At 39.1% G+C, this 26537-nt stretch overlaps 3 protein-coding genes across 3 annotated transcripts; all 3 read right to left on the minus strand.

Moving 5' to 3' along the window:
* Positions 1-504: 504 nt before the first annotated feature.
* Positions 505-14573, minus strand: snx27a (sorting nexin 27a). Its single transcript, XM_078267014.1, has 13 exons — positions 14108-14573; positions 9746-9971; positions 9374-9566; positions 8897-8961; positions 7178-7282; positions 6794-6872; positions 6308-6471; positions 4804-4893; positions 3523-3672; positions 3143-3271; positions 2904-2963; positions 2658-2706; positions 505-1697 (listed from the first exon to the last, which is right to left on the minus strand). The coding sequence occupies exons 1-13, from the start codon at positions 14422-14424 to the stop codon at positions 1627-1629; spliced, it is 1698 nt and encodes a 565-aa protein (XP_078123140.1). The 5' UTR covers positions 14425-14573; the 3' UTR covers positions 505-1626.
* A 2559-nt stretch (positions 14574-17132) lies between these two features.
* Positions 17133-19125, minus strand: LOC144529387 (ictacalcin-like). The gene is made up of 3 exons (XM_078268449.1): positions 19021-19125; positions 17643-17788; positions 17133-17440 (listed from the first exon to the last, which is right to left on the minus strand). The coding sequence occupies exons 2-3, from the start codon at positions 17778-17780 to the stop codon at positions 17291-17293; spliced, it is 288 nt and encodes a 95-aa protein (XP_078124575.1). The 5' UTR covers positions 17781-17788; positions 19021-19125; the 3' UTR covers positions 17133-17290.
* A 3898-nt stretch (positions 19126-23023) lies between these two features.
* On the minus strand, positions 23024-25026 carry s100a10a (S100 calcium binding protein A10a). Its single transcript, XM_078268215.1, has 3 exons — positions 24916-25026; positions 23406-23567; positions 23024-23266 (listed from the first exon to the last, which is right to left on the minus strand). The coding sequence occupies exons 2-3, from the start codon at positions 23544-23546 to the stop codon at positions 23105-23107; spliced, it is 303 nt and encodes a 100-aa protein (XP_078124341.1). The 5' UTR covers positions 23547-23567; positions 24916-25026; the 3' UTR covers positions 23024-23104.
* Between the last annotated feature and the right edge of the window lie 1511 nt (positions 25027-26537).

Below are 26537 nucleotides of genomic sequence, written 5' to 3' on the forward strand. Positions count from 1 at the left end.
ACGAAATGTTCAAATTAAACTGAACATCAACACAGAGACAAAAATATTAAATGTTATCTTTGTGTGAAAAAAACTGAAATGCTGCTCTAAAACACAAAAAATCTGTGTAAATTGTAAAACTGTCATGTGCATATACACACAACTAATACTGTCCCAATTTAGGTGCAGTAAGAGGCAGACCTCTGCCTGCATTGCTATGTGTGCCGATGGTTGTGGTTGCAGTCACAACTTTATGCACAATCTACTCTGACACACACACACACACACGCGGTAGGAACCGCACACACACACACACACACACACACACACACACACACACACACAGACGTGGTTAATGGACAAACTGCAGAGGAGTGATACTTTTGGATGAGTTACAGAGCCCGAGGGATCACTCTTTAAGAAGCTCTTAGAAGATTTCTATTTCTGCTCAAATCCTATGACTAAATCTGTCTTACACTCTGCTGCTCTCTGTTGCCCGTTCAGAAAACTGCACCTCAATGGACAAAACTTTATACGGTCTTTATATTCACAATCTGTCGGTATCTGGTATCTGTGCCATTTCAAAAACATTTGGCCCATCAACTTTTTGTTCAAGAGATCATCCCTGCATAGAGCTGAGAATGAGACCGCCTCTTCCTCAACTTATAAGCTCTGCAAAATCACAATAAATCACTTGCGAGTGGGATAACTGCGCATACTGACATCAATGACTGCCAACAGACATCGTTCTAAAGTAGTGTGGGTTAGACCAGAAAAAAAGGTTAAACATTTTAGAGCCATTTATATTCAATTCAGTTAGTGTTTCGTTGTGTTAGATCAAGAAACCAATTATTATAGCTCTTATATTAATCTATATTTGATCAGAAGTAAGATTGTTAAACACTTAATTATGAACCATCCCCCCCACATCCTTTTTCAGTTAGTTACATTTGTGTTGCCTATGTTTTCTGACAAAGACAGAATACTTCTTACTTTACAAATAGAAAACATAATTTTTGTGTTAATGTCCATCATCGGTGTAAAGCATGATTTAGCTTTCTTTATCACTAACTGTTAAAGAAGTGAAACCCCCGTTTTTCTGTATCCCTCCTTTATTTTCATCTCCACCATCTCAGCTCCTTCCAGCAAAGGAGGGCTACGCTCAAGGCTTTGGACCGAACCGATCCAGTTGGACAATCCTGTCCCACATGTCAGCTCCCTCATCAAGGGGCGGTTTATCGAGTTGCTCCCTTTGTGCAAATGGTGCCACAGCGCTGTGGTGACCCTGACGAGTCACACACCATATGTATGTGCTACATCTCAACCAGTGGCGAGACATTTGCTCATGTCCTGCCCCACATACCAGGGCGGATGCATGGAGGACAACAACAGACACGCTATGGAGATCTAGTAAATGACATGAAAGTTGGCTTTTGTTTATTTTCCTTCATTGCTCTTCTTGCTGTGTGTATTCCTGGGGTCGATTAAGTGTGGCCATTCCAATTTCCCAAATTGGTCACTTCCAGTTTGTTTTCGGGGCATGGATGGCCCCAGTCTTTCACTCAGTCTTGTGTTTGTCGATGGGCGCTCTGTGGGGTGGCTGTGATGCAAGTGGACCAGTTCTAGTTCGAGTGATGACAAATGATTTTAGGAAGTTGCAATCTCCCCCCCTAGGTGGCGCCATCCCTTCTGCTGTGTCTCCAGGGGAGGCAGATACTCTGGAACACAGAGAGACGGTTCAGGGAAGTCAGAGTCGGAATGATAGGGCTTTTTATTGCATGCCATGCGACTTATGAAAATACTGCCAAAACACAAGACACATTGGTCAGTGTCTCAGCAACAGTGTCACTAAGAAACTTCCCTGAATTTCTACTGTGCTTATAATTATGATCCTACATACAGAAGTCCTCATCTTATATCTGGACGTCCTCACCCTCCTCAGTCCTCAGCTCTCAGCTGTTCATTATCTGTATCTGAACTCCAAAGATTGCTCGCTCATCCTCATGCCTTGCAGTTGCTTGTCCACATACTTGTATTGCTGGTCTTGTGCTGTGTCACATGGGACAAATAGCTTCAACGTCCCTTTCATGTGTGGCTCTCTTGGAGATGGCTCTGATAGCGAGTCACATGTTCATACATGTGTCTGTTCTGAAGACTTTCTTTCACTGTATGCCCAAATACATCAGTGTTCTCACAGTAATCTGATTAGTAAGTACATCCTTGTTAAGTACATTGTGAAGCTCTGGTAAAGTGTGTATAAAATGCAGTCTTTTCTCTGCTTTGTAGCTTCCCCTTGACTTTTTTCAGTTCATTATAATGCAATAAAAGCTGCACAAGAGAGATAAAAAAACAAGCAAATCTGAAAGCACCTTTTTAGGGCCGGGTGTGATTTATGGTCACTGAACTAAAGTTACTTATAAACTAGTAAACCCATATATATTTTGCCTTCAATACACAGAGTATAGTTGAAATCCTCTTCCTGCTCTTGCCCTTTTAGTTTTTGTCAGGAATTTTTGCATAATTCGTCATGCTGGATGGGTGCGGTTATTCAAAGTACCACTCAGTACCACATCTGTATACAGTTTTTTATGAATTAGCCTAGATCAAATCTAGCTACTCTTCAGTGTTGGTGCTTTGCTTTAGCAATGACATTAAGGAAAATAAATTCAGCTGCTTACCATTGTTACTGCAGTTTTTGTTGTCTTTGTCAGATGCCTCTTCCTCAACCTGACAGCAAATAAATCAATACACAAGAAATATAAAATTAACAATTTTAAAAATACGTCTGAAGGAAACATCTTAGGGGTCGTCTTTCATTTGTAAAAACATTTTTTTTTTTTTTTAAATAAGATAAATTTAGAATATTAAACTTGGCATGGAGTCATGTTCTTCCCACAAGGAAAGAGGAAAGGAGTGGTCCTTACCTGTTTCCTCCACTTCAGCTCACAAAAGACCCGCTCAAAGCACTCATGCATGTAGTTAAACTGGGAGAAAAAAGCAAACAGAACTGTGAGTCAGCCTTCCAACATAGCACAATCAGCCAGCAAAGTCACAGTGACAGGTTTTTGCTTTTTACTACTTATATATATAAAAATATAACTTATATAATATTAATAAATATATAAAACATGTCAAACAGTAGTGACGGTGTGTGCACACTCACATATGGAGTGAAGATCTTGACCCAGCGAGGTTTCTTCTCTCCTCTGGCGTATTCAAAGCAGAAAGCCATCCCTTCCTCATCAGTGTCCCAGCGCTGCATCTCCGCCCACTCAAAAGCTATCACCTGGTTCTGAAGGACAGAGTTAACACTAGGTAAGCCCCTTGCATAAAAAATGATTTAGCGTAACACTGGTTTAATTCACAATTTACTATCTAGGGAATCTATTTAGGACAATACAGAATTGTATTATATAAGTTTAAGCCCAAATTGTTTTATACAATAATGTAAGACAATACATATTTTCACTAAATTAACAAAAACAACTACGTTGCATTAAAAAGTTGCTTTCCTATATCAAACTAGCAAAGACAAACACTCACCTCCAGTGTTCCGTCCTCAGTACAAGCATGCAGCTTGAAGTGATGGATGCTGATAGCTGTGATGACATGTCCCTTCCTCCTGGAGTCACAGGAGCAGTGGGGGAACGCCACCTCATTGTAGCCTTCACATGTCCGCAACAGACTCAGGTACTAAGAGTATTATAGAGCACACACATCAGTCACTTGTCTTATACTGTAAGTAAGCATGTTACGGCAATCTAAATAAGATTAGGTTTACATTTCTTTCCTTAGTGCAATTACTCTAAAACCCCAGTTAACAAGCAGTTTGGGCTATGACCAGAGTTCCCCAACTACATTACTGTACCAATAATGGCATATTGGTACTACGAGTATTTCAGTTTATGAGAAATTTGTTTCATGATGTGATACTGCTACTTTAAGAATTGTTTCTTGTTAATGCATTTAGACTGATGGAACAGTGAGTGGACAGATTCTGAGGTAGGAGAGCGCACAGTTTACAAAAAGCCAACGCTAAGCTGTGAAAACTGGCTTAACGTACAAGTATAACTTTTCAGTTTGTAACAGAACAATGAATGCAGTAATGTTCAGTTTGAGTCTGAATTTGGACTACTCTTTTCTAGTTTGCAATACTGCTCCATTCACATTCCTGTGTCTCTTTTCTTTTTTTTGAAGATTATTTTTTGGGCATTTTAGGCCTTTATTTGACAGGAGGGCTGAAGACATGAAAGGGGAGAGAGAAGGGGAATGACATGCAGCAAAGGGCCGCAGGTCGGAGTCGAACCCGAGCCCGCTGCGTCGAGGAGTAAACCTCTATATATGGGCGCCTGCTCTACCAACTGAGCCATCCGGGCACCCCCTGTGTCTCTTTTATGCAAATACAGACTTTTTACAAGATACAAGTAAGGGTGTACACTAACCAAATATTTTAGTTTCTCCGCCTGGTTATTTTTAGTTCCTGATGAGGCAAATGTTCTTGTTTTCATGACCATTTCTGATATCAAATTCTGCTTATTATTTGGAAATGTTGTGCTGGGTGGCTAGATAGCTGTGAAAGTAGTTTAAATTTACACACAGAAGCCCTCACATGTGCCACTTTCAGTTAATATTTAACAAACATCAATATTAACTAATAGCTTTACCTCTGTTTATACCACAGAGGACTGTATTCTGTGTGAAAGGTTTTTTGACTTTTCTTTCCATTTCTATTTGGTAACGTTTTGGTGATGGCTCTGGTCAGCAGGCAAAAAGTGTAGTCATCCCAATCCCCTCCCTGAACAAAGAGTGGTCTGTAGGACTGACCGTGGCCATCTTGCGCTGCTCTGCCAGCTTCTGCAGCTGGTAGGATTTGTCCTCTGTTTTTATGAATCCCTTCTTCACATCTTCCAACGCCTAGACAGACAGGGATGGATAGAGGGGTTTAGGGGGTAGGAAGACATACAACACCATTTATTATTTGAGGTCACTACACAAAAAGGATTATCCATAAAAAACATTTAGCAAGACGATATTCTGCCTCAAGTAACCAAGTTCAACCAATGACAGCAAAAACGTCTTGTGTACATTTTAATAAAGATGCTTTAATCAATATTTCTATAATAACAATGTATCAAATTACATTGTAAAAAGGCGTCGCTCATAGTGATGCACCTACAGATAATTATCCTCTGAATCTGCAGCTCCCCTTGGCTTTACAGAGCTTTATAGCAAATGTTTTTGCTGACTTTACTAGTAGAAAATGCTGTAATGGGTCACTGCTGAACCTCACATGCTTCAGAAAGTGACCTTTGTTGGTCAGCGGACAGCCTGTAGGCTGCTGCTGCTGTTGCTAGGATTATTTTTAGTGGAGGAATGTTTGTTCACACTTTATTCTTCAGAAATTGTGGGAAAGTTTTAATTTCTTGTAGATTATCATGGTTATCTGGTTTCCTGATTAAGTACATAAGTGGTGGCATTTCAGAGGCTAGACATATTTGTTTCTCAGGATGTCATTTATAGGACTTCCTGATTGGTGGTAGCTTGACATTTTGTATATATTCCAGCAGCTTCCACTAGGCCATACTTTGCTTGTTATAATGTCAAAGCATGTTTAGTGTCTACATTGGCAGTCATAAGATGCTATATAATCATATTGTGTTTAATGACTAGTAAAGCTGGATAAAATAAGTATGCATTGACTCTGGATGAGTGAACCTGTATGTGAAAAGCCAAATATCTAGCCAAACTGGAAGATTCTGAGACCAGTAGGGGTGGGTACCCAATTCAATACTTTTTCGTCACCGACCGAATTGCCTCCTTAGTATCGAGTATCAAAAAATGTCTCGTCATTCAATACCAAATTTCAATACCTGAGGAGTAAATATCATCAGATCAAATAATGCTTGTGATTGGCTGTCTAACGTTACACGTCGTAGAGACACGCAGTAAAAAAACAATGCTACGCACAGAGACGGGGCTCATGTAGTAGGAGCTGAAAAATAAATAAAAGATGTGTGCCGTAATGTGTAATGCTGTAATGATTTTTATGAAATTGGTATCGAAAAAATGACCGTTCAGGAACGGTTATCGAAATCACTAAGACATTTTTGAACGTTACGATACCCAGCCCTAGAGACAAATATAAGCAGTTAAGAGTAAAAGAGTACAGTAATATAGTTAGTTTTCCCCATTATGGCTGACATTCTCCATGACCAAAAATGCTGAAACCTCCAACATGTTTCAACCCAGAAAGGACTATATAAACAAAAAACAAATTTTGTGCTGAGTTCCCTTAACTCAATGCAAAGTGGGATTCAATTATTATCACCTGGTGAAAGCAGTAATGCAGGGCCAGCGGGTTGTCTCTTAGCAACTCCTCCTCCTGGAAGCTGAACAACCATTTGCGGAGCGCCAAGCAGGTCCCCGGCACTGCCGAGGTGTAATTCTGCACATAAAGCTTGTGTGGAAACTCATTAGGCGCCAGCTTCCGCACTGCAACAAATAATAGAAACAAGGAGAGGGATGAAAAAAGGGGGGCGTTTGGTGTCTGTTTAGCCATTAGAAAATAATTTATTTTAACCTGTACCAAAAATAACCTGCTCTTGCTGTCCAAAAATGTACTGTACATACCCTAGGCCCAAATAACTAAACTCACCAGTGGGATGATACAGGTCTTTATTTAGAAAAATGGTCATCATGAGATGAAGTCACCCAGAGAGGGCTTTTAAATGAAATGCGATAAGAATATGTAAAAACGCTCTGCGAAGTTTCCTGTAAAACACTCATGAACATCAAATATACATACAGTTCTTACCGAACGAGTGGTTGATGACTTCAAAAAGGGCAAAGTAGCTTGCCATAATACTGTCCATTCCAACCTTTATCACTAATGCCTACAGGAAGAGCAATGCAGAGTCAGTTATTTCAGAAAAACATGTTTGAACATTTCTATCGCCCAAGGAAAGTTTATTTTTTTAAAGTGTCTGCGTTAGTTATTTTTCTTTCCATATAAACGTCCGTTCTACACTAATAGAATATCATGCATTTACCAGTAGACATCATTTGATTTTGTAATCCTCAGTGTCATTATTTTAGCTAAGAACTGCATGCAAAGTCCAATTCAGATGTCCAAACAATGGGGCAATACAATTTACAATATAAGTTTATGACAGCATCATCCCAGCAGATCCTGTCTTACCTGGTACACCTGGTCTGTGGTGCTGTTCTTGCGGACTCTGACAGAGATGGTGGTCTTGTCTGGCAGGGCTATCCGCAGTTCTACATCTGTCACTCCATTGTAGTTCTGCACAGCAAAGCAACGTGTGTGGATTAACAAGGGTGTGCACCTGCTTGTATGAGTGTGCTTGCATGGGTTTGTTCTGAATTACTGGTAAATACTTGTGGATTTAAAAAAAAAAAACAACAAACAAGATATGACTAAACCAGAATTAATGTGTTTGAAGTCCTAATCCTCCTATTTGTGTTTCTTTAAGTGCTGGATTAATTTAGTATTATCGCTTTTGTCTCTGATGCTTTCATTCCTCAAAACACTAGAAAGACAATGCAATTACAGTAACTGTTTAATTGTTTTGGCTCTCATGTTTCAACACCATGCTAGCAGACATGATGGGCAGCCAGCTACTTTAAAGCAATGAAAGTCCACCGCTGATGCTTGTTTACAGGAAATAGCCAACTTTTTTAAAGCGTAACTCTTTTTGTGAATATACCCGAGTCAAACTTTCGTTTAAAAGCATAATTAGGACTCTTTTTGACTGGCAAGATGGCTGCGAGCGGAAACAACAACTGCTAAAGTGAGTTGTTCAAAACTTTTTTTTAGTAAACTCTGGGTACACAAACAATGTTCTCAATGCTTTCGTTAAGGCGTAGAGACCCTGGTGGTGAGACTTCGAGCAAAGTTTCATGTTGTGTCAAGCCTTCTTAGTGTTTTAAAAATAGTGATTTTGATGCTATCATAGTAGCCCCTAGCTCTCCCATTCAAAAGGCCATTTGACCGAAAACGAGAATACGGTAAATCTTAAAAGTGGCGCTTCCGTCCTAAATATGCTTTTAAACAAAAGTTTGACTCTGGTACATTCACAAAAAGACCCTAGGTTGCATTTTGGCGAGAGTTACGCATTAAAGGAGGTTGAATAGATATATTCATAACAAGTTTTAAATCCCCAACAATCCTCTTGAATAGGTTCAAAATCAGATACAGAATATCAGATACATACATCCTTAACCCTATAATCTAAAAGCTCAAATGAAAAACTGAATTTCGGAAAGCATAGTTTAACCCTCTGAGGAAGAAAGACGCACCGGTGCATCCAAACGATGTTTTGACAAAATTCCTACTCAAAAAGTGATATTACAAAATTTCATTTCAGACATTTATTTACTATTTTAATAATATATGACCTAAAGACTTTGGTAAACTCATTTCAAGCACGGAAACAATTTGTACAACACATCATTAGTTAAGGTTTCTTTTCAAAAGGGATTTGAGGGAATTTCAAAAAGCGAATGTCGACATTTCAGCTTTAGCGCCAAATTGTCTCTTTACACATTGCTCTGGGACAGATTTGTGCATCACTATACAGAAAGCTGAGTTTGTTCTGAACATTTTCATATGAAACACATGGGGATCAGTTATGTGCAAATACCCTAAAAAAGGTAAATTTAAGAAGATGTGTGAAAATGCCCTTAGACCTCAGAGGGTTAATAAACAACGTACTATGGTGCTCTGCAGATTCCCTGGCTTACAAGACAAAAGTTGTACATCTGTGACATTTTTGAAATAGACTCAAAGCTCAAACTCAGAGCTACAATTTTTCAAAGCTCAGAATCAAAATTCACATAGAAATATCTACATCCAAATCTAGTACAGTTCATATTAAAATATAAATGAGATGCATACCTCATCTGATTCAGAGAGAAACTCCTGCACGATGTCACTTTCCCCAATCACCCGCACAGAGCAAACTAGAGACAAATAGAGAGGCAGATGGAGAGAAAGAGGGGGAGGTCAAAGTAAATCAAATAAACAAAAGGACAGCTAAATGTCACTTTGTCTGTATCCTTTGCTCAGATTTACAGTATTTCCATGTATGGTGGAAAATCGATCACAGCCAGAGTTTGGCCTAATTTCAATCCTAACTACATGATTTCTGCATGTACACGTTAAATCATTTCTTCTTTTCCTTTGTATGGCTATTGTGGATTTGAATGGGTCTGAATAGCTTTTCGTACTTAAACGTCAGGCTTTAAAAATGGAACTGTAATTCTTCTCGAACAGCATGTGGATTGGTAACAGAAAAACATCTTGTCGTTGCCCATGTTAGAAATCAACACACAATTGGGTTTATACGCCAGTGACCTTTCCATATCAGCCTACCTCGCTCAAGATATTCCTCCAGTCCTCTACGGCGAGCATCCAGCTGCTGTTCAGACAGGGAGAAGGGCCATTTACCAGGAAGCTTTGGGAAGTTGAAGTTGGAAAACTCCCTCTTTAGGTTCTGGTGCAGGATGGCAAACTCCCGGTAGCGCTTTGAGCACAGCTGTCTACCGGACATGTACACGTTGTACACCTATGATCATTGAGACAAAGACAGGACAGACAGACAGAAGTGCATTAGAGTAGAAGAAATGGATGTTTACAATCAAGAATTACAAGTTTTTTTCAACACTGCCATAGGAAAAAAGGGGCAGCCACAAGAGCCTGTTTTGGAAAAGAAGGGGTAAGGTAATGTGTCGAATCAGTACTCACCACAAACCTCTCGGAGTGCTGCTCTACATGTTTGTATGTGGGAATGGAAATGGGCACTGCTTGTTTGTCACTGTAGTCATAGTTGGGTTGGACATCTTCTCCTCCTTCCAATCCATCAGCCTCCTGAGCTGGAACAGACAGCACAGCCAGAACCAGCTCCTTCTCCCCTGCACGAATCAGGTCCACCACCTGCTTATGGGTGGCACCTTCCACACTCACCCCATTACTGGAGGGAAAGTCAGAGCAGGAAAAAAGTGTGGAGGAAGAAGGGAGGGAGAGACAGAAAGAAAGTCAGCAAATAGTTTTACAAACTCTTTGCTTTCCTACCGTTTATTCCCCTCATAATCAATTTATGTTTCAACATGGCAGATAATTCAACACTCTTCACACAACAACCAGAGCAGGGCTTGACTAGACCTTTACCGTGGTGCTATGGTGTGAGATTAGTGTAAGATTTAGTGTAGCTAAAGTTGTATACTGATGCAGCTTTTTAAAATATTTAAAAATGCATCTCTGATGAAAATAATAATTAGGGATGCCCGGATCCAACTATTTCTCTCCTGATACCAATTCCAATACCTCAAATTAGAGCATCTATCAATGTCAGATACCAATCCAATACTGGTGCTCTCTTTTCCCCACATTTAAAACCCATCAAGTTATCATTTTTATGAAAGGTAGGAGGCCAGAAATAGCTGAGGCAGTTGTCAAACGGCTGTGACTGAATGAATACAACTAATAGCGTAAACACTGAATTTTATAATTCCTCGGGTAAAGAAAATGTATTTTATGTGGTTTGGTCATGTCACAAAATAACTAACTATAATAATAACAACGACACACTCATCTCAGATCTGGATGGCATAATTATATAATATTCTATTAATGCTGCAAATGCTCATCTCTTTCATTTTTACTATTATGGTGTGTGGTAATGTCAGCGTATGTTGTCCTCCATTGATATACAAAACGTTGGGAGTGCTAAGTAACCAGGTCAGCTCTAATGTCTCCCTTTCATTTGGTGCCGTAAGACAACTCCCATCTTGGTTTTGCTGAGGCCAGATGGCACCAGCATCAGGTGTCTCTGCTAATCTTCCTATGAGAAACAGCGGGACAGACACAGGAGAGGAAGGAGCAAGAAAGAGTGCAAGCTTGGTCTGTCCACTTTATGCCATGTCTATTGCTTATGAATGTATATCTGTATGGCATCATGGATCAAAGCGGGAATAAGTCAAACAGATAAAGAGAGGGTAGTGACAAATAAAGTCAACAATGGGAGATGGAAAGCTTTATGATGGGAATAGAGATGGACATGATGGCATTCCTCTGAGTTGTTCAACTGGACAGCAAAAGGGGGGGTTGGAGGTGACCAAAAAGATGAAGATAGAAGGAGAAGTTTTGGTCTCAACACTATCACATCATACTCTTATTAGACAAAACAGAAGCAAAGCAACGCCTGCCAGAAAGGTGTCAGTTGCTGATCACCAGCAACAAAGGGGGTTGGAAATATGTGAATTAGGCTAAGTGAATGTGTAGCGAATATGTTTTGATGAAATATTTAGTCTATAAAAGATTGCACTCTGAATTTATTTACCATAGCCTAAGTGATGTCTGACAAACAGTAAAAAGCTAAAACTAAATATTAGTATGAACTAGAGCAAATAGCTAAAAGCAAGCAGCTCTTCACATTTTGTTGGCTGAAATTGTGAGATTGAGTATTTTCCCAGAATGAAAGATTTAATTATTTTATCAATCAATAACTTTTTTCAAAAATATGAGAATCTCAATAGTGAAAAACAATAATCAAAACTATGGGTGTGCAAAAAATTCATTCGTATCGCGATTCAAGCTCTATCGATTCATAGAATTCCAAAAATTGATTAATTTGTTGTCGTTTTGTAATGCAGTGTATACTATTGTCCTGAAATGAGTTTAGCTCGCCATTCCCATAGATGGCGCTGCGTCAAATTCACACCGACGCCTGAACACTCTTGTTATAATCAAAAAAAGAACGAGTGCAGCGGAAGTAGTTTAGTCGGCGCAAACAATGGCAAACCTCACAGAAAGAATTATTCAACCTGCTCCATCCTCATTGAAGGCGAGAGTTTGGGCACATTTCGGCTTTTATAACCTCGAGGGGAAGACAGAACTTGATAGGAATCATGCTATATGCAGGCTTTGCAAAGCAAAAGATTTTTGGAAACACCACAAACTTGAGAACTCACATGGTACGCCACCACCCAGAGATTAACATTAAAGACGTGGACGAACAACAAACTAAAGCACCTAACATGCCACCAACGCTCTCTTTCAATGCTCTAAACTCCCACCAAACTCTGACCAAAAAGCTCCTTTTATTTAACAGTTTTATTTGATACTTGAATTAAATGTATTTGAAAGCTGGCCAAAGCTCGGCACTCTGCAGTTTTTAGTTGCAAAAGTTTTTATTTTTGTATGAAGACATAGTAATATCAAACTACATTTAATTTGTGTTTCTTTTCTTTTAAAATGTAAGTCTACTGCAATCACATGGGAAAAGTAACTACATTTACATACTGTGAATCTTTTTTTTAATCCGAAAATCGATTTTGAATCGAATCTTGAGCCTAAAAATCGATATCGAATCGTAACATTTTCTGAATCGTCCACCCCTACTCAAAACTGATAATAGTTCATTAATAAGACATTAATCCACTAATAGCCTGTCACCAAGGCCACGTTATAAAATATCACATTTTCTCCTGTACATATACAAGAGTACAGCAAGTTTTTCCCATTTAATTTCTTTCTAAAAGGTGACTATTAAAAACACAAACTATAGTCAGGCAGTAGGTAGTAGAGTCATGAAATAACAAGTTAGCTGGTTATTATCACCAGTAAAGCAGCATTGTTCCCTATCCTTGTTCATAAGACTAGTAAAATGCTGACATATGACATACTTAAGTGGAGGATTCTTTTGAGTTTTTGCAAAATGCTCAAACTGGTTAATAAGTCACATGATAAGTTCTGGTCCTGTCATATGACAAGAATTACAATTAAAATGGAGAAAACACAGGTTGGGTGAATTGTTTTTGATGCCTCAGCAAGTAGAAGTAGACCAGTGTTCCTTGTTTTCTGTTTCTCTTCTCCCTTTTTCTAATTTTAACCTATAGTCAAGTCACAGTAATACATGAACACGTTTTCACTGCTCATATCCTGATGTTAAAACTTATGCTAGGCCACACATAAAAAATGACTTCTAAGAAACACATAGCCTATCTGTAGGACAGTACATCATTATTTACTATTAACATTTAAAGTCGTTCCTTTTACGATTTCCAGCATTTGCCCTTTGCTAGGGCCAAGAATTGATGGTGGGAGAATCAATAGTTTAGTCATGGAGACTGACATTCTTAGAAATATAACTGTCTGCAAATATGAACTGAAAAAGGCTTTGTGGGGAGATGCTTTCTCTTCAGGTTATTATAAGTATTGGTTATATACCTGATAAAAGAGAATTTTAACAAATAAGTTATTTTCATGAAAATGTTCCTCTAGTTAAAGACAGTTAATTTGCCTGACCTTTCCTGGCAATCAAACAGAAAGTGTTTGACCAAACAAAAAACACTGCAAGGTGTCTCCAGGATTAAGGCATGCATATCAAAGCCAATCCAGTACACTGATAGGGATAACGGGCAAAACAAAAGATAACACCATAGAAATAAAATGGTATTTCTTTATATTAATATTTTATTTCGTGGAAAGCACCTAAAACTTCCCCATGTAAACAACATGCCTGTGAAGGATAGTCTGACAAGCAAGACAAGACGCTGGCGCACACACACACACACACACACACACACACACACACACACACACAAAATATGATGACAACACTGCTATCCACTGTCTTCGGGCATAACATACACATCCCTATGCATATGACAATACAATGTCAACAAGGCTGTCATTTAATGTTGTCCTCCCAGCCATGCTGAAGCAGTCACTGCGCACTGGGCTAGCTAAACAAGACGCTAGCTAAAGCTAATCAACATGCACAGCCTGTTGTCCAATTTATGTAAGGTGGTTAGCTTTCTACTTAACTCACTAGCGTGAGCTTGGTGTAGCTAACATTAGCTAGCTAGCTATCTCTAAATGTTTCATTATACGTATTAACCCGTAAACTGGAAAGAAAAAACTAGTTAGCTATGTAAAAGGCTAACAGTTAGCTACATTTGTTGTCATAACAGACAGGTCACGTAGCATTACACCTTGAAAATAGCCAATGTTAACACATGCATAGAATTGGATGAACACGGGCTAAGGGTAGCTAGCCTACTTGCTAACTACCTGGCTATACTGAACGGATAGAAGCTGACTTACACCTCCAGGATCCTGTCACCCTTTGCTATCCCAGCTCGGTCTGCCGCACCTCCGGGCAAAACAGCGCTGACATGCTGAAGAGGAGCGTACAGTTCCCCGTTGATGCTCCGAAGCTGTCCTCCTTCGCTAACTTGACCGCGAACGTTGAAACCGTAGCCAGACTCCGACTTGACGATTCTCACCGTCCGCGGACCTGACGTTACCATTATGCTAGCTGCGTTCTGGCCCGCGGTGCCCGCAGACGAACCGACAACCGGGCCGTTACGGGATGCCGAAGGGAGAGTCGACCGAGTTTCATCGTCTCCTACATCCGCCATCTTATCCACAGGCCCTAGACCCCCTTTCAGTCGGTGTCTTATCGTCAATTCAAAACAACACTCGAGCTCTGTCCCTCTGTAACGTTAGCTCCACAGACAGACTATGTTGTTGATAACCAAACCCGCCCCTCTGTAGCGTCACGAGACAACGGCCTGACAACGTGACCTCCCGGAGGCTTCTGTTCTTCTTCTTTGTGTTTTAAGGGCAGCTTGCATCCTTAATGTTGCACTACTGCCATCTTCTGGAGTTAGTTAACTCCTTCAGTGTCCAGTATGTCAGATTTTCCTCATCAGTCCCTTTTCTCATTAGGAAGCTGACCAGCATCTTCTGCCTTGCCCAAAATCCAGTAGGCTATGCTTCTCCTGCTCCTGTTATCCCAAATCGTTTCCTTTCTTCACACATGTCCCTTTTCTCTGATCTTTCCTGCAAGCATGCTCTACCGTTTCTGGTAGCCTACCTCACAATGATCCCTACAATGTGATGTGTGCCGTTAAGGTTGCTGTGTCCAATTCTCAGCCTGCTTACTGTTACTTGCTCTTTCTGTTTTTGTTCCCCTAAAACATACATGTGTTCCCCTTATAACATACATAGGCCTTCTCCTTTTTGGATTGAATGTAAATGTCTCCCTTTTATTGTGTTATCCCCAAGCTGTTGCCATTGTTGAGTTACTTTTCTCCACACTATGCCTTTTCCTCCCACTGATTTTGATAATTTAATATTGACTCCAACAATTCCTTTGTTGACTGCCTTGTTTGCCAACCTATCTGTTTTCTCATTTCCGAGCATATACCTGAATGCGCCTAAAATATAACGTACATGTGGGTCACATGTACGTTATATTTTTCCCATGTCTAACCATTCTCAAATTTGTAAACAAAACTTCACAAAGAAGATCCTGATAAATTTGGCTTTCCTTTTTTCTATTGGGCACATTTTTATCTTGAAGCTTACATTACCATTTATCTCTCAGTGAAAGTAAGAGATCATATAAAATGTAGTTTTATAGATATTTATTTGAACATAATCTGATTTTAAAAGGACATGCATAATATTGTTATAGTTTTTAATTAAAAATGTAGCCTATCTGAAAAAAAATTAATAATGATCCATCTGTCTGGGGGCTGTCTAAAGTACTTTGAAACAATACAGAAACACGCCCATTACCTTTAAAGCAAGCTTTTAGTTTCTTTCTAACACTTATCCAGGGTCACTGGGGGTTTTCACCTAAAGAAGAGTAGGAATTCATCATATTACATTTTTTTATAGTGGAGGTGGCTCTTTTCAAGTTGCTTTAGATTTCCTGTCCCCCCTCTCCCTCTGTCCCCCTCTCTCGAATATTTAATTTCTCACTGACTGATTTGCTGCCTTCTGATACAGTTTAAATACTGATGCCAAACACAGATATACTGTGCTGTGTTTCATATTACCTTGCATAATCCATCAGGAACAGGCCATCATGTGCAATAGAGATGCTGATTACTAATTTTAGAACATAGAGGGAGAAGTAAGCTGTGAAGTCACGAGCTGCAGGTTGTCACCCCTTAAGTTACATGAGTACTAATTAAAAAAAAAAAATGCATGGTGTTAAAATAATATTGTTGCTAAAGCTTCTCCCTGCTTTAGTGCCACACATCACCAATATTGATCATGGACTAAAGTCTAAAAATGTATGTTGATTAAAGAAGCGGAAAGTACAAAAGTGTACAGTAAAAGAAACTCATTTAAATCAGTAATCAAACATCTTTTTAAAAAGGCTAATAGTACCAATGCCACCATGGAAAATACTCAATTCAAAGGTCTTATTCATTTTACTTTAAAACATATAACCACAGAACTTACTGGTAATCCGCATGTAGTTGGGAAGTTTAACTATGCTATTCATCCACTTTATCTACTTTCTATATCCTCTCATCAAGGCAGCCTATTCTGACATGCAAGTGAGAGACTGGCCAGTGAGAGGTCTCTCGGGGCAGTCTTTCACAGACAACTGCATTCACAGTCACACCTAAAGGCAATTCAGTTCATTTAACCTGGCTGCACGTCTTTCGAGTGTGCAGGGGAACTGAGGCATTCACAGGAAAGCCACACACAGGAAACATGCAGAGCTCCATACAGTATGGAAAAGCTCCAGCCTGCCAGATCAGATTTAAACCCAGGACCTGTGAGCTGAAAGTTCTAACCATTGAGCCATTGTGATGGCTCTATCACATCACATATCTTTTTTTTATTTGTATGTTTGGCATACATAAACTCATTTTGCAACAAAAAAAAAAAGTGTGTTTAATGAATTAACCCCACCTGTGTAGTATTGTTTGAGATTGTATGTAACATATTAGTTGCACAAGTAGAGAAGAGTCATAATGTATAGAATTGAGTGTTATTGCTTATGAATTTAACACTTCATGTGTAAGAGGAAGAATGTGTTATTTCTTTTCACATACTTTAGTCTTGCTTTAAATGTGTGCTCAATCTCTGTGGTGACATCTTTCCTGCCATAACCTGGATTTATATTCTTTTAAATGAATCCAGCGGGAAGATTTTAAGGTGTGAAAGCTTAGTGTCAACAAAACGTAACCACTTCAAGTGTTTTGGGCAAGTATCATAAGCTTACTTAGACTATGGAGCTGCACGTCTGTGCAACTATCCAATATTGTCACACATATTGTCCCCCCGACCATTCAGTAACATATGAAGTGCACAAGTCAAGTGTTTCAAAGAAAGACGTTTATTTCATTGTGCGTTACAATATATAGTTTTGTGACTTCAAGGTCTTTTAGTAAATAGTAGTAAATATTTATTTCTTCTTCAGAACAGCTGTCATGAGATCTCTATCTCTTTGCTGGCCCCAAGGTGGTGCTTGGATCCCTATTTTTTGGCTGATTGGTGGAAGTACTGGTGACACATCACAGTGAGGCAGCTGACCATGCTGACAAACTCGTTGAAGTCCACACTGTTGTCCTGGTTTGCGTCCAGGCTCTTGAAGATGCGGTCCACCGCCGCTTTGTCATTGGCTTTCTGCAAGTGAGAAAAGTGTTGACGAATTGTCACGCATGTGAATGGCCCGGAAAGTACTACAGGCTGTGACGATGCACACATTCTACTAAGAGCATTCACCATCTTTTCCATACAATGCACCCCAGCAAACATGTACAGTAAGCCAGTGTGCATCCTGTTGGTTGTGCAGGACTGAGATAGAGAGAGGTCAGAGGTCACTTACCCCCAGCAGATCTCCAAGTTCATTCTGAAGCAGTTCTTTCAGCTCTGCCTTACTCAGGGTCTGATTGTCACCTTCCTTGCCAGCATATTTGCTGAAGGAGTCAATGAGGAGGGCCATAGCCTTCTGGACATCAGACATGATGATAGCTGGTTCAAAGGGACAGAAAGAAGAAAATTAAATATGGAACATGGAATTTTTCCTCATGTCCCTGTGTTGGCATGGTATGGTCAGGGTGGCAAGTTCAGGTCAGATTGGCCCCGTATTTTCCTTCTATATCTTCAGATGGCTAACTGAAGAAGTTGCTTAAGGATGATGCTCTCATTTAGTGCTGCTATGACTCCATCTAGAGGCAAAATCTGTTAACTTTCACTGACATGCACTATAACGGATAGTGTGTCATTGTGGTCAAATTTGGAATGTTAAAGTTTTTTTATCCACAATTTGACAGAATGGTTGCAGGGGAAGGAAAGGGAAAAGGCATGTTCCTTACAATCTGACATCCAAATCTTCACTATTGTTCCAGTGTTGGCCAATAGTTTTTTACTCCTGCCACAGTTTAAGTGGCTAATTCATTGATATATAGTGTAATTACATAGACAAATCAAAAGAATGCATTTTAATTTTATTTATTAAGAGCTCTTGAGCAGCAGGCAGTGGCTAACATCATTGCTTTTGTCTCTGCCAGTGTTTTTCTCTGGGTTTTCCGTCGAGCTGGATAAAAATAAACCCTAGGTTTCGACTGGGGCAACGCCACTCTTATTTTGTCACCAGCCGCTAACGCACGGTCTCTGCTGAGTAATACATTGTTAAGGCAACAGCTTAATCTCTCCAGGTAACTCAATTGAACTAGGTAAAGAAGCAAAAAAAAGTCCCTGTAGTGATGTATGATGTCTATTCTCTTAACGCTGTATGTGTGAAAAGTGTTTTTTTCCACTGACTCTATGAACCCAAGAGAATCCGTTCTAGTTACATTCTGACTCACGTGGTGCTGCTCCCTCTCTGGGGTGTGGTAAGCTGAGGAAATTGTGGCAGCAGAGGGTTTGTAAACAGATGGGAATTGTGGAGGAGTCTAGCACATAACAAATACCATATTACTGTTCCGATGTATAATTTGGTTTGAATTTTAAGCAAGATTGAAAGCTTGATGCTAACTTCTGAATGTACAATGCATCAGTAAAAGGACATTCCAGGCGAAAGTTAGTTGACTAACTGTCATCGGAGCAAAATGAGGAATGTCTTTTGCAAGTGAAGAAAAGCTCAAAAACACAAAATGCACACAAAGCTGGTAACTTGGTAACTGCAATTGTATTTCATACAAATAAAACTCACGGAAATTACATCAAAGTAAATAATTTCCTAAGAAGAATTTTCTACTCACCAAAGCCGATTTGCAGAGATTTAAGAAGATTGGAGAGTGAAAGTCAGTGGCTGTAGTGATGGAAAAGGAAGCAAAAGATGTTTTATACACCACCACACCCTTTATCCCTCCCTCCATAACACTCCTTTCATCTCCAACCACTCCCACTTCTCCTCTTGTGGCTTGATACTGTTTTTTTGTTATTCTTTAAGGAACACTGATTTATTGTTGTTGCTTAGAAATTCATCAACAAACAGCTGATGATTATTCATGCTGGTTGTTAAGGAGTTTGCTATGAGCCCTTTCACACTTCATGTGAACAATGTTTTACAGTTGGATGAGTGTTGTGCATGTTTGCATTCAGAAGGGATTTTTGAAAGATCTTTCTAATGTTATGATCTCAGGATTGCATTTGAACCTGCAACTATTGCTGGGAAGACTGTAGACAGCATGTGTATGTTTAAGCCTGTTTTTCAAAGCAAAAGGGGATGCTTTGTACTACTGCATGGCTGTTACAGCCACAGTATAATTTAAGCCAAGTTAGTAATGTAACAGTCTTTAAAAAGTGTTTTTTACTCTTTGATGCAATGTATTAAAGACGTGTGGGATTTTATGTTTGCTTTTAATTCACTTGTGTTTTTCAGACAAATATGACTCTTAAAAGAATAGTCACTGTTATTATTCATTGTTTAAGAAATGGACTTCGGGGAAACATCCAAAACTGGCATCTTATTTGCAATTCTTTGTTCATTGAAGATGTTTTGCAAGCTGAAGAATGGAGGGACAGCAATTACTATGTGAACTGAATCACTTTTTGTAATGGTGTAGTCACATACAGCTGCTCCATTTAGAGTTCACTTTTGTTTAACCATTTTAAAGAAAATCCACAAATGTGTAATAGACTTTAGCATAGACCCTTGCAAAAACAAACTCAACACTCAACACTCAACAGTCCTGATTGCGGGGTCAAAACAGAAAGAGCTGTTTTGAGAAGTTTTAAGTCATTTCTTTCTTCCCCCAAAGACAAAACTAACTTTAATCATTACAAATTTGCGCATGTGCATTTTGAATCATAATTCCACTTCTCCTTCTTTGTTTGAGTTCACAGGTTTGTATGCCTCTGTGCAACACACCCCAAATACATTTGGATTATTTTTCTGACTTTTCTAATGATAAAGACCAATTGTGACGAGACATTGGCTGCAATGCCCTTCTTGAAAATATTGAAAATCAGAGACCAAAGCAATGAACAGCAATGTGTGTTTTAAGTTAAATGTGGATTGTATTTTCTATCCAAGCATGTGTCAGAGAACACGTTAATTGTATATTGTACTAACTAATTTCTTTGTGTATATAATTGTCTTTTTTTCTATTTTTATTTAATTGTTTGAGATGTGCATAATTCCAAAATGAAAACATTTGGGCACAGTGACTCACTGAGGGTGGATTGTTATGGTCCTGAGTGGGTCCTCTCTTCCTTGCAATTTTGTGGTGCAAGCCGTGACTCACAGTCATGTCCCTGAAGCTCATGATTCATTCTGCAGAGACCAGAAATCATAGACATAAAAATTAGCACTGTGGCAACTCTATGCGCATGTTTGTTTCGATATGCGTGTGGTCTGTTGCACGACATTGAGTTAGATATCAAAGGTCTTTTCCTGTCTCTCTTCTTTGGTTAGGGTACAATTGTTTAGGTCTATAATTTACAACTTCAATCAAAGTCCAGTACAGATCATAGGTTGGAAGTCACTGTCACCAACATTAATGCACTCTGCAGCTGAATTTATAATGCAATCTGAGATTTTTACATTGCACTGTCCTTTTTCACTGTCTGCAAAACTTCTTCCTTCCCCATCTTACTCACACATATCTACCAAACAGGGAGGGAGTATCCATGGAAACCACATTCTTTATTATATCCAGCTGTGAGTCATATTAAACTATTTGCAGTAGGCTGGTAGTCATGGCCAACATTGTGATTGCAGTTACATTCTTATGCCATCTAGTGGTCAAGCAGAAGTACACTGATTAAAAAAAAGCACATATTTTCCATGAGTGTTCACTTGTGTCTTTCTCCAAACAACACGTTTCCCTAACCAAATCCCAAACGCCCCACTAGCTGCAACGGCACTTTTCAATTCAACATCCACCCAAGAATTAAAAAAAATACTGCAGGCTTTAGTCTCCACAATGAACCCCACACCCCCCAGAAAAGTTTGACCAGAAACTAAAAAGAAGATTGCTAATTTTCTAAATATTATTTGGATTTTTGGGGGCATTTTATGTCTTTATTGCAGAGAGAAAACAGGAAATGAGGGAAGAAAAAGATGGGGAATGACAAGGAACAAAGGTCCCTAGCAAAGCAAAGCGTTGTCTCACATCTAAGTGACAGCAAAAAGGAGAAAACAGATATGAAAAGCTTCAAAAAATTTTTTAATCATCAGCTATAACAACATCCAAGTAGTTTGATGTAATTTCCCATGGCAACAGCTACAAACCGGATGTTGGAAGGGTTTGGTAGGTTCCGAACATTGCTGTTATTGTTTAACAATTATTGTCCACAGACAGGGGCTGTTCTGCCAGTGTGTGTCCAAGGAAGGTGTGGTATGCATTCGTGAATGTTGGCTAATTGCTGAAGTCAAACCAATACACACTTTCACTGTGTATCAGTTGAGAAATCTTAAAACTATAAGAGTATGTAGGTACATTCCAACTGACAAATGTATTGGTAAGTGTCCTTGCTAAGGAAACAAGCTTGGGTCTGTTCACAGATATGACCTCAGATATTTTTTTACAAATAATGATTGTATTGTTTAAGGCCACATGATAAACATACATATGACTTTAGTGCACCTCATACTCAACTACACAAAAGGGATATTATTAAGAAAACAGTCAGCAAAGTGGGAGATCCCTCCTGTAAACTCAGCAGTGGGTCACATGGGTGTGGTGCTTGTGTAAACACACACAGAAGCATTGTAACCTAGCAACCTGCGTGTTTTGCCTGTGCCTGTAACCCATGAACACGGATTAGCCACAGAGCAAGGCTCTATCAAAGGAGATGTGTGCAGGGCCTTCGTGGCTTTTTCACCCTGAGTTTGGCCTTCCAGACGGGCTCTGCCAAGGCAGTAAAAGTTCTGCCTATGTCACAAGGTAGACCCTGACCGCCACTGTGGGCCAAACCCTGAATTACAGAAGTCTTATCTTAACCATTTATGACTTAAAACATTTGATTGGTAGAGCTTGTCAGTGCCAGCCTGAGAAGAAGTGCTGCCTGACTGACTTCATTCTAGAGCAACAAAAAGTTCAGTTCAGGAAGAGTCAGAAGGAGTGGTTATCCTGTTCATCTATCTGGTGTTGGCCAAATTCCACCAGTCATGGAACACAATGAAAATAATTTGATGGAAACAGTGGTGTACTGACTCGCTGTGCCCCGTGACTCAGGCCCTCCACATTTCTTCACAGTGCCCAGGGTTGTCTTGCTCAGTAAAAACTAATTGACTAAAATGCAATAAACTTTATTCAGTTAAAAAGCACCCTATCACTTCGTTTATGTGTTCATTAATGCATCATCAGAGTTGCAACATCAGCTTCACAGAGAGGTGTGTTCATGACTGGAACATTCTGCAGATTCCTCAGAGCAGCAATAAGCAGGACTTTATGAAAGTGGGAGTGGTTCTTTTGCGCATTCACATGCAGGGAAGCATAAATCACAGGTGGGACTTCACAGGTGGAGAGTATCACACCTCTAGTATTGCTGGAAGAGTTGCCAAGGGAGTCAGTACACTGTGATGTCTGGAATGAGCTTCTTCTGGGCTTGTAATTGGCACTGAGTAATAGCTGGGAAATAGCAATGATTTGGGGAATTGTTTTATATTTATACTAATAAAAAACACTATAAAACCTGAAAGAGGCAGAGGTGCGTTTATATATAAATGATGAAAAAGTATGATAACCTGCAGGCAAACCCCAGTGCCTAAATATACAGTAACATACACATACAATAACCACCAAACACAACAGGTTTGAAATTCTTCACTGTATTTGATGAACACACTTTACAAAACTTAAAATGCTTTTTGGTTTTTCTCTTCTCTTTTGTCATTTACTTCTTCCCCATCTTCTTCATGTGCATCTGATAGCACTGCTCACAGGCAATGGAAAGTCCAACAACCAGAGAAACAAACTCCTCAAAGTCCACCTGGCCATCACCGTTGGTGTCCAGGTCCTTCATGATTTTGTCTACAGCGGCAGGGTCCTTCTGAGACTGGGTTAAAGAAGGGGAGGGGGGCATCAACAAGGAAAACTTTAAGTTATACCATACTATGTGATAAGGAGTACAATGATGAGCATGTTTAAATTCTAGACACTGTGATTATGAATTTTACGTGTTGGTCCCTTCTCACCTGGAGGAAGTTAGACAGCTCGTTCTCCATCAACTCTCTAAGCTCTCGCCGGCTAAGTGTGCCGCTCCGACCGTCCTTAGAGGCGTACCGGTGGAACACCTTGATAAGTGACTCCATGGCTGTCTCCAGTTCTGAAGGCATGGTTGCTGAGGTGTGTTTAGACTGGAAAACAAAGTTCAAATAGAAAATAACTTGCTGAATATGATCGATGATAGCACAGAGTTCAGCTTCATTGAACAATTTTAAAACAACAAAAGACTAATGATAAAACCTTGTTTTGTTTGGTGATAATTGATGATAAACTCGTCAAGGTTGTTCTACTGATGAGCTTATCTAAGGAATTTAAAGGGCATGGGGGAGTTCAAACTGTAGCCTTTCTTTGCAAGAAACTAAAGCTGGATTGACATATCAACAATCTGCTACCTCTGAGTGAGACTGAGCTCCACCAGAGGATCTTGCAGAGAAAGAATTCCATGTCTTGGGTGAAATAAATTTCAGACTTGGTTCTGCAAAGTTAGTTCCATTGTATTTTTAGGAGGATGTGATGTAGCCTAATAATGGGGTAGCAACACTTTTCTCTTTGCTCTAACGCCCTTCCCACTGATGAGTAATACTCATTTTGATGCTGCCTTTCTTTAAATAGTTGTTGTTCTTAAACTGCACTGTAACTTTTATTCTCGTATTTTGTGATTGTTTTTAACTGCTCTTTAATGTTTTATGTAAAGCACTTTGAATTGTCCTGTTGCTGAAATCTGCTATACAAATAAAGCTGCATTGCCATGCCTGTTGAGATGTCTGTTATTGGGTTGTTAGAAAAAGACAGATGGAAAAACAATCACAAAACTACAACCATTCTGAACACTGTTGTTGGAGAGTTGCAACAGTTAAAAAGGAGAAGTGGAAAGAAAAACAGGGGTTGTGAGTGAGGAGTGAGGAGGGAATGGAAAACTTTAGCAGAATGAAGGAAATATGTGCGGATAACCAACATGGTGGGGGTGCAGCAAATGAGAGGGGACCCTACAGCTGCAGACTACATGTGTGTACATGCCCACAGTCCAACCACACCCTTAGTGTACCTATGTAGGGACTCAACTGTGTTAACAACACAAGAAAGAGAGTATCCAGTAAAATGTCATAAACTGTAGAAAATAAGTCGTAGTTTTTTGTGAGTGCTATTAGCCAAACATATGAATCTTATCATTCTTAAATTGTTGCCAAATGTGAGTTCAAAAGTTAGAAAAAAGACAATCATATGAATACAATAACTTTCCAAAGGATGTAAACACATATATTAACAACATGGGAAATTACACGAATTCTGTAACAAAGACTGTATTTATAAAAAGATTAACCACCTACATGCTTATCCATAAAGGAAACGCTTTGATTGACAGATAAAGTAATGAATTCCACACATTCCTTATCCACCTAACCGGCTGTACTTGCAGGCGTTGTAGGGTTTATGAATATCCCGACAGTTAGACAAGAGCAGTATAACATTAGTTCTTACCGTGCAGGGCTGGGAGGTGGTCAGCAGAGGAGACGTGGAATGTTCAGAGGTCGGGAAGAAGTGCAGCAGAGATTTTATAGTCAGGCGCCGCCCTGGTGTGGACACTGAACCCTCGTGCAGACGGTGATGGGCGGTCCCGCCACAGCAATACAGTACACATGTAATCGGTAATCAGATTCCAAAAAATAAATAACTAGGCTACAATTTACTAAATTATACAATATATTATAAAGGTAGGCTATTTCATGTAGGCCTAATTTAAATATTACATTTGAAAAAAAGTGTAGGCCTAGTTAGATTGTCAAGGATTACTTGATTACATTTTTGATGACGTCTTTTATGAACCCTTTTTTTTTCATGATTCCAATTCGCAATGCCGATTATGTCCTACTAATGTATATCAAAGTAAATTACTCCTCTCAGGTTGCCAGTTTTGTTAACGGTGACCTAGTTTTGAATTAAAATGCTAAGTTTTAATTTACATTGAAAATGAAAGATGACCATGTTAAGTGAGTGCTTCTGTTGCGTTGCCCTTTGGTTAAAAAACCGCAACAACAAAAGAAACAGCATCTCACAGGCTGTAGAATACACACATTAGGCCTACACCTAGCTTGTGCCAGTACTGTTTTTGTAGGGGTCATTTGATTTGACCAACTGTTAATGCATTTTATTTGCATTGAAAAAAAGAATATTTGTGGAACTTGGATGTTTGTAGCTGCGTCCACTTTTTAAGTATGAGGTGCAATATTTTCATTTTTGTTTGATTTTGAAGTAATCCATAAGTAATTAAAAAGTATTCAGATTAGATTAAAAAAAATTGTAATTCAATGGATTATGTTATTGATTACAGAAATGGCCATGTAATTTGTGTTCAGTAACTGACCACATTTCAAAGTAATCCCACAAGGGGGAAAAACGTGATATTAGGTTTAGGAGATGTTGGACTTCCATTTCTTCCTCAATAACACGACTACAGTACATGCTGTACTTAAGTACAATATTTTTCATTTTCAGCTATAGCCTACTTCTTGTCCACAACAATTTAGAGGGAAATAGGCTATTGTACTTCTGACTTCAGTAGATTTTTTAACGTACCTTCCAGATTCAGAGTGATGTTATAATGTAATCAACATATATATTTTAATATTTTTACATTAATACAACTTTATTGATTGCCAGGAGTGTAAGTATTTCTGCAATGTGTTGTTATTTTTGAAGTAAAATATCTTCTTCCACCACTGTATAAAGGTCTTTGGACTGTTTTGGTGTTCACTTTACAGTAATGAATGAATTGAGGGCCCTCTTGTGGTCAAAATATAATATTACAAACTGCCACTGACACCTGGGGAAACTGATTTCATGCTCATTTCACATGTTTTACTAAGAAAGGTACGTGTGTTCTTTATTAAAGAGGTTTGATGTTCATATTCTCCTCTCATGCTGATGAACTGACTGAGCGGTGGATGATTTATAAAAATGTAAAATGTAATCATAAAATGTGGACCTCAGCAGTGGTGAAATAAGTATCTAGATCCTTTACTTATATAAAAGTATACTAATACTGCAATATAAAAATACTCCATTACAAATAAAATCATTCAAAACCTTCAAAAGTAACCTAG

Source organism: Sander vitreus, chromosome 14 (genome assembly GCF_031162955.1).
Source record: "Sander vitreus isolate 19-12246 chromosome 14, sanVit1, whole genome shotgun sequence".
NCBI classification, from domain to species: domain Eukaryota; kingdom Metazoa; phylum Chordata; class Actinopteri; order Perciformes; family Percidae; genus Sander; species Sander vitreus.

Bases quoted from the DNA above. Each gene is read 5' to 3' on its own strand.
- snx27a (XM_078267014.1), bottom strand. From the start codon at position 14,424: ATGGCGGATGTAGGAGACGATGAAACTCGGTCGACTCTCCCTTCGGCA. The intron at 3,272-3,522 runs GTGAGTGTTTGT...TCTGTCCTTCAG, and splicing joins CTGAGGACGGAACACTGGAG to AACCAGGTGATAGCTTTTGA. The intron at 2,964-3,142 runs GTGAGTGTGCAC...TTTTTCTCCCAG, and splicing joins TCAAGATCTTCACTCCATAT to TTTAACTACATGCATGAGTG.
- LOC144529387 (XM_078268449.1), bottom strand. From the start codon at position 17,780: ATGTCTGATGTCCAGAAGGCTATGGCCCTCCTCATTGACTCCTTCAGC. The intron at 17,441-17,642 runs GTAAGTGACCTC...TCTCACTTGCAG, and splicing joins AACTTGGAGATCTGCTGGGG to AAAGCCAATGACAAAGCGGC.
- s100a10a (XM_078268215.1), bottom strand. From the start codon at position 23,546: ATGCCTTCAGAACTGGAGACAGCCATGGAGTCACTTATCAAGGTGTTC. The intron at 23,267-23,405 runs GTGAGAAGGGAC...TCTTTAACCCAG, and splicing joins AGCTGTCTAACTTCCTCCAG to TCTCAGAAGGACCCTGCCGC.